General features: G+C 50.9%; 1 protein-coding gene across 3 annotated transcripts; it reads right to left on the bottom strand.

Moving 5' to 3' along the window:
* Positions 1–7585, bottom strand: Tedc2 (tubulin epsilon and delta complex 2). Of its 3 annotated transcripts, none has more exons than XM_085694712.2 (10): positions 5608–7585; positions 5434–5532; positions 5095–5153; positions 4580–4988; positions 4101–4154; positions 2944–3284; positions 2754–2855; positions 1896–2086; positions 1486–1588; positions 1–556 (listed from the first exon to the last, which is right to left on the bottom strand). In XM_085694712.2, the coding sequence occupies exons 1-10, from the start codon at positions 5655–5657 to the stop codon at positions 543–545; spliced, it is 1422 nt and encodes a 473-aa protein (XP_085550838.2). In that variant the 5' UTR covers positions 5658–7585; the 3' UTR covers positions 1–542. The 3 variants fall into 3 exon arrangements, with proteins under 3 accessions (XP_085550838.2, XP_048292253.2, XP_048292252.3); XM_048436296.3 differs by having other exon boundaries at positions 1–1588; positions 2944–3055; positions 3191–3284; positions 5608–7575; XM_048436295.3 differs by having other exon boundaries at positions 1–1588; positions 5608–7581.
* Between the last annotated feature and the right edge of the window lie 126 nt (positions 7586–7711).

Below are 7711 nucleotides of genomic sequence, written 5' to 3'. Positions count from 1 at the left end.
TACACATAAAAATTTATTTATTAAAGCAGGATGGTAGTGGCACACACCTTTAATCCCAACATTCGGGAGGCAGAGGCAGGTGGATCTCTGTGAGTTCAAGGCCAGCCTGGACGACAAGAGCTAGTTCCAGGATAGGCTCCAAAGCTATCGAGAAACCCTGTCTCAACCTCCCTCCCCAAAATATATTATTTTATACATATGGGGGTGTTGTGCCTGCATGTATGTATGTGTACCACATATGTCCAGTGCTTACTGAGGCCAGGAGAGCCCACCAGATCTCCTACAACTGGAGTTACAGGCAGCTGTAGCCATAATGTGGATGCTCTTAACCACTGAGCTATCTCTCCAGCACCCAAAATAGAATAGTTTTAAAAATTCTGGGGAACTGAGGCTGGGAGTCCTTAAGAATCTTGCAGGAGCTGGGTGGTGGTGGCTCATGCCTTTAATTCCAGCACTTGGGAGGCAAAGGCAGGAGAATCTCTTGTGAATTCCAGGCCAGTCTGCCCTAAAGAGCGAGTTCCAGGACAGTGAGGGGAAAGCTGCTACACAGAGAAACCTTGTCTCGAAAAACCAAAAAAAGAAAAAGAAAAAGAATCTTTTAGGAAATCCCAAGCCAGAAATCCATGCTGAAACCCATGTTCTGCCCCCTGCCCATTCTTGTCTTCCCAGGGAACTGACAATTCTTACAATAGCGGGCAAAGCCTATGAGGTGACAATGCCACGAGTGGGGACTCAGCAGGACACAGAGACCCCACAGGCTGCGACAAAACTGACACCTGAGGAGTCAGGGTGGACCTTGGGATGGCTGTGGGCAGAGCCAAGTCTGCTCTGAGGTGGCTCAGTGCGGCACGTGCACACACGTGGGGAAGAGACGGCAGGGTCAGTGAGCAAATGTTAATGGTTTCCCCCCTTAGGCAGAAGGACAATCATATTTTTGAAAATTCTACTTGATATATTCTTTCCTTTATTTATTTAATCTAGACAGGGTTTCAGGCTGGCCTTGAACTTAGGATCCCCTTGCTTCAGCCTCCCCAGTGGTGAGATTATAGGTGTGTCCAAGCCCCTTAATTGATAAAGTCCTTACCACAAAGACAGAGACAAGAACATGAAAAGCTCCTTACTAAGCCCTACTCTGAAGCGATATAAACACACAGCTCCAGATTCATACAAGTAGCTTGTGGCCTACAGCGAGACAGTGATGGCAGTCAAGGGGGGCTTTCCCAGGAAGGCAGAAAGCGGAGCCCTGACCAGAAAGTCTGGTGGTTATGTGGCACTGAGGGAGCACCCCGACAGCCTCCCTGAGCACCTAGCTTTCCCAGGGAAGTCACAGCTCTCTCTGTGCTCTTAGCTCCTCCAAACAGGAAAATCCCCTTCAATCCCTGCTCACTACACTCCAGCTGAGAGGAGGGGACTCTCCCAGAGAGACTTCTGCTCAGCCTGCTTAGTCGGCAGGGTCATCTTGAAGAACCGTGAGGAAGTGCTCACCTCCTTCACAGAGCAGACTGTATGCAGCCCGGCACAGCGCCAGCCAAGGTGGCCCTCCTGGCTCCTGGGTGTTTATCAGAGGGAGGAGTTCAGCCATCAGAACCTGGGGAACAGTACAAGGTCAAAGCCTCAGTGGGACTCTATCCTGGGGCACTAGCCCAGGGTTCCCCATGTGGGAAGTCCTGGGACAAGCTTCCATTCTCCGGCCTTCCTTTCTGAGATTCTAAGCATCCCGGGCACACAATGTACTTGGAGAATGTTCCAGTTCACACAGAGACCCAGAGGCTCACAGTCACAGCCTATCCCAGGTCTCTTGAGACTGACCCACAGGGGGCTCAAGTGCCAGCCTAGTAAGGTCACCGGCTCCCAGGAACCCAGGTACACATCACCACCTCCTGCTGATATAGTACCTTTTCTAGATGGATCTGCTGGTCTAACATGGCCACGCGAAGCTTCAAGGTAGCCAAGGTCTGCAGCTCCTCGGTGCTAGAGTAGAGAAGGAGCTCAGGGCTCCAGGAAGAGTCCATCTTTCCTCCACAGGGTGATGAGGCCTGGGTGGGCTTCTCCACAGGGCATGGTCCTGGCGGTCCTCCTGTCACAGCTAAGAGAACAGCCGTTTATAGTCTCTCTTTCCTTACAGGCCAGTACTTAGTTTTCCAGGTATCTCTTCCCTACTCTCAATTGGACTTTAAGGGATACAAAGTCAAGCTTTCATTTTTTATTAATTAATTAATTAATTATGTATATACCATTCCTTCCACGTATGCTTGCATGCCAGAAGAGGGCATCAAATCTCATTACAGATGGCTGTGAGCCACCATGTGGTTGCTGGGAATTGAACTCAGAACCTTTGGAAGAGCAGTCAGTGCTCTTAACCTCTGAGCCACCTCTCCAGTCCCCCAAAGTCAAGCTTTTAAAACAACCTGTAAGCTGGGCAGTGGTGGCACAAACCTTTAATCTTAGCACTCGAGAGGCAGAGGCAGTAAGATCTCTGAGCTGGAAGCCAGACTGGTCTACAGAGCAGGTTCCGTTACTGCCTGGGCTACACAGAAAAACCCTGCATCAAAAAATAAATAAACGAACAAAACAAAACAAATACACAAAACAAAAACCCAGCCTAGTGTGTGGCAGGATGTGTGGTATGTTTGGTGTGATGCGTTTGCCTGCCTCTGGGCCTGGCTGGTGCCTACTCAGTCACAGGCAGGGCAGGTTAAAATGCCTGTTCCAGTTCAGAGCTCAGCACATGCAGTGGCAGGGTAACACCTCACCTGTCTGGAGCGCCTGGATCCTGTGGAGACACTGTCCGACAATGGCCTGTAGTCCTTCCAGCATGAGCAGGCATCGGTACTCCTGCATCCAGTCAGTGGGGGCTACACGAGTTAAGGAGGGCAAATGGAGTCCGTGATGGTCCCCAAAGCCTTCCTGCCACCCTCCACCATTCCCGTCAGGCCCACTGACCTGCTGACAGCGCCTTCTGCATACGAAGTCTCAGCAGTGCACAGGCCTTCCTCAGGCTCTGGGCATGAGCCTCTACCTCAGCAGCACTGGGCCGGCGGCTGGAGCAGCCTGACTGCAGACTGGTCAGGGAAACTTCTGTGGCCGAGGTGGGTTGGGAGAGATACCACTGCCATGCCACAGTGGCCCCTTCCCAACCTGCCAGGTTCAGAGCCACAAACCCCCGGTTCTTCCTTGCCAGTAAGGATACAGCCAGCTGGAGTTTTTGGAGGAACTGCGTTTTGGCGGCTCTGGTGGCATCTGTGGAGTCACTGGCTTGTACAGCGCTGAGCTGGGCCCACAGACTGGAACAGGGATAGAGGCAGCCCCAGAGGAGGAGCAAGGTTATAGTTAACTAACAACAAGGGACCTAAAGAGGTAGGGGAAGATGGATGGGGGCACACATCCCTGGCTTTGTTATACAGCAGTAAGGACAACGGAAGTCTCAGGGAACCTAGAGATACTGACAAAGACAAGAGGGCAGGGTAGAGCTGTGCCAGGCACAGTGCAAACGCCTGAGAGGCGCCATCTTGCCTGACCCTTGCAGCACCTCTATGAAACAGGGCCCGTTCCTGTCATTCCAGAAGGAAGACAGCCTGGAATTGAATGGTTGAGGGGTGAAGAGATGGCTCAGTGGTTAAGAGCACTTGCCACTTGCTACTCTTAGAGGGGAGGACATGAGTTCGGCTCCCAGCACTCACCTTAGGCAGCTCACAACCTGACACCCTCTCCTGGTGAGGTACCCACAGAAACACACACACACACACACACACACACACTGAAACAAAAAATAAGTCAAGTGACAGTGACACACACCTTTAATCCCAGCCCTTGGGAGGCAGAGGCAGGCAGATCCCCGTGAGTTTGAGGCCAGCCTGGTCTACAGAGTGAGTTCCAGGACAGCCAGGGCCACACAGAAAAGCTGTTTCGAAAACTCAAAGCTAACCAACCGACCAGCCACCCGAGCGGCTGACCTGGGAGCTTGAGAGCCACTGCACCTGATGGACTGTAACAGACGCTGCGCACAAGGGGCCCGAGAGGCCTGCTACAGGGTTCTGTTTGCAAGTCCTAATGTTAGTGATGGTTCCCCTGTCTCCCAGTCCCCACTCAGAATTCCTTACCGGGAATTCTGGGAAGCCGCCTTCCTGAATGCCGCAGGTAATTGTAGGAGAGTCCTGTCAGAAAGAAGCCAATGCTTGGAGCAGCCTCTTCTCATTCTAAGGCTGTCATTCTTACTCCTGGCTCAGAGCCCATCAGGGCGAACCTCCTCCACCCCTCTCTGCTAACTGTCTAACTGTCAGGCAAGCATCTTGGAAAGGGCTTCTGGAGTAGCTCGGGTGCTGACCCAGTCCAGAGAGAGAGGAAAGGGCACCAACACCAAGAACACACCCGAGCCATGCAGAGTCCCTTTAAAGCCCCTTGGCTGGTCAGGCTCCAGAACGACAAACCTGATACCATCCCAACCAGTTGTTCTACCCTGCCTGCTTCACTGCGTGACACTTATGGAGCGGTACCCAGAGCTTCCCCATTCAGCTCAATGCCCTGCTAAGAGATGAACAGACAGAACACAGTTTCTCCAGTTAGGATCTGAGAGGCTTACCCCTTCTCTTTCAGGGTGAAGGGTTCTGTGGGACGAGGAACAGCTGATGGGGCCATTTGTTGGTCCAAGAGGCCTGGTCCAGACCTGGTAGCTTGGAATTCTGTTCCCATATGGGTCCTATCTCCCCTTGACAGAGGTCTGCCCTTGGGGTGGTCCTTGGCAGGGATTGTGGCCCGTTGGACGCCCTTGGTGGATCTTGCACCTGATGCACGGCTGCCAGCCTGGCTGGAGGGCTGGGAATGGGTAGGAGTAGTGGCACCAGAAGCGGCTGCATTAGATGCAGAAGTCAGGCTGGGGGTTCTGTCTCTTTGTCCAGCCTTAGACGGACCTTTCCTCACTCGTACTGCCTTCTCCAGTGCCTGGGTCAGAAGCTCCAGTTCCCTGAGGTCTTGAGCACTCGGTGTGCATGCTGTGAAAGTCAAGAACCAGGCTTCACTGTCCCAGGATGGAGCCCCCATAACAACTTGTCAGAGAAAGGCCAGGGGCAGCACGTGGAAAAAGCAGCTGAGGTTTACCTGGAGTTGGGGCCTCTTCCTTGGTTTCTGGCTCCGGAGCTAGGGTTCTGGCTGGTTCCCTACAAGGACAGGGCAGCTATGACATGACCCAAACAGGCCCTACCCCTAAACAGATCCCCAGCTTCAGACCCTGGCTGGTTCCCTACAAGGACAGGGCAGCTATGACATGACCCAAACAGGCCCTACCCCTAAACAGATCCCCAGCTTCAGACCCTGCAGAATAAGGAGGGATAGCAAAGGCAGCCGGCTTCCAACGGGTGCAGTTGCACTTGGCCTCCCAGTCCCTGGGGCTCTGCATGATTCCGAGAAGGGCCTGGATAGATCCCAAGGTCCGCGTACCAGACCTGCAGCAGCCGCCTGGAAACGCGCAGGCTCCGCTCCAACTGTCGCTGTCGCTCCGCGCAGGAGTCCAGGGCGCCCTGCACCTCTGCCACTATCCTGAGGACAAGCACCATGTGAGCCTCGGAACCCCGCGCCCGCCCGCACCAGTCCCTCCTGTCGCACGAGACCCACCGGCGCGCGCAGTCCGTGGGTAGCCGGTAGTCGGCTTTCGCTCCAAGCATTTTTGCCGCCGCTTCGGAGTCCCACACCTTCCGGACCAGACGGCCGTCCACTTCCGGTTAGGCTACCCAATCGAGCACAGCGATCAAGACCGGCTCCATAGTCCGAATCACGTCATCAAACAGGCTCCGCCCTAATCCCGCCCCACGGAGGCTTTGTTGGAATCTTGATAAGGACGCCAGGGTAGATAAGAGCAGCTCGCTTCCGGTTTGGGTAACCAGATAATGCTCATCTGGTAGGGCATCTGTCTTGACCAGTTTCTGTCGAACCTACTTTGAAAACAGAGATAAACTGTCTTGCTGACTCCAGGACCACTTAACAATCTAGCATATGGATGAAAGATGATGTTTTAGGACTGGGTCAAAGGACAAAGCATGGGAACAATTATCAGGCACCAAGAGAGAGAGGAATGAAGCCCGGGAAATCTGGAACACATGGTACCTAGATGGGTTTGCCGCCTGATAGTGGAGCCATCTGCCTAAGTTATGCCAGGTTGTGAAAGGAACAGAGGCGTGATGGATAACAGGAGGGCAGGCTGAAGCCTAGAGAATGACCGGGAGTGGTTAGGAATAGTGGACAGTAGACCAGTAGCGGTTAGGAACAGTGGACAGTAGATCAGTACACACACACTGCAGGTAAGGCCTAGCAATGGTCTTTGCCCGCAAAGATTTGCCAAATCAACCGTCACTTTATGTTTCCTATCGAAAGCTATTTCTGTACCACCTACATTTCATTTTAAAACTCGCTATGTAGACTAGGCTGGCCTTGAACTTACAGAGATCTGCTACTCAAATGTTGCTTATTTCACACACACACACACACACACCAGTACGCTATTCTGTATTCTCAGTTGAGTCAGAATGTGACGCAGGATCTCATGTAGCTTAAGTTGGCCTTGACTTCACTATGTACCTGAGGATCTGACTGAACTCATCTTCCTGCCTCCATCTCTTTTTTTAAAAAGCAAAAACAAGCCGGTCAGTGGTGGCGCACGCCTTTAATCCCAGCACTTGTGAGGCAAAAGCAGGCAGATCTGTGACTTTGAGGCCAGCCTGGTCTACAAGAGAGAGTTTCAGGACAGGTCCCAAAGCTACAGAGAAACCCTGTCTCAGAAAAACAAAACAAACAAACAAACACCCAAACAAAACAAAACCAACCACAGATTCTTCATCAAAATCCCAGCAAAATTCTTCAAAGACTTCAAAAGAACGGTAATAAACTTCATATGGAAAAGCAAAAAACCTAGGATAGCCAAAACAATCCTGTACAATAAAAGAACTTCTGGAGGCATCACAGTCCCTGACTTCAAACTCTACTACAGAGCTACAATACTGGAAACAGCCTGGTATTAGTATAAGAACAGACAGGAGGACCAATGGAACCGAATAGAACACCCGGATATCAATCCACACATCTTCGAACACCTAATCTTTGATAAAGACGCAAAAAATAAATGGAAAAAAGAAAGCATATTTAACAAGTGGTGCTGGCATAACTGGATATCAACATGTAGAAAAATGAAAATAGACCCATATCTATCACCATGCACAAAACTCAAGTCCAAATGGATCAAAGACCTCAACATAAAGCCAGTCACACTGAACCTCACAGAAGAGAAAGTGGGAAGTACACTTGAACACATTGGCACAAGAGACCACTTCCTAAATATAACCCCAGCAGCACAGACACTGAGAGAAACAATTAATAAATGGGACCTCCTGAAACTGAAAAGCCTCTGTAAAGCAAAGGATATGGCCAACAAGACAAAACAACAGCCTACAGAATGGGAAAAGATCTTCACCAACCCCACATCAGACAGAGGTCTGATCTCCAAAATATACAAAGAACTCAAGAAATTGGACACCAAAAGATCACATAATCCAATAAAAAAAAATGGAGTACAGACCTAAACAGAGAACTCTCAACAGAGGAATCTAAAATGGCTGAAAGACACTTAAGGAAATATTCGACATCTTTAGTCATCAGAGAAATGCAAATCAAAACAACTCTGAGATTCCATCTTACACCTGTAAGAACGGCCAAGATCAAAAACACT

This window comes from Myodes glareolus, chromosome 9 (genome assembly GCF_982192425.1).
Source record: "Myodes glareolus chromosome 9, mMyoGla1.1, whole genome shotgun sequence".
NCBI lineage: Eukaryota > Metazoa > Chordata > Mammalia > Rodentia > Cricetidae > Myodes > Myodes glareolus.
This window is presented reverse-complemented; position numbering and strand designations above follow the sequence as displayed.

What these genes read in the sequence shown, in the direction of transcription:
- Tedc2 (XM_048436295.3), bottom strand. Translation starts at nt 5,657, where the DNA reads ATGCTTGGAGCGAAAGCCGACTACCGGCTACCCACGGACTGCGCGCGC. An exon ending in GCGGCTTCCCAGAATTCCCG is followed by an intron (nt 3,285 to 4,100) that starts GTAAGGAATTCT and finishes TCCCTGTTCCAG; the next exon opens with TCTGTGGGCCCAGCTCAGCG. An exon ending in GATCCAGGCGCTCCAGACAG is followed by an intron (nt 2,087 to 2,753) that starts GTGAGGTGTTAC and finishes CTGTTCTCTTAG; the next exon opens with CTGTGACAGGAGGACCGCCA.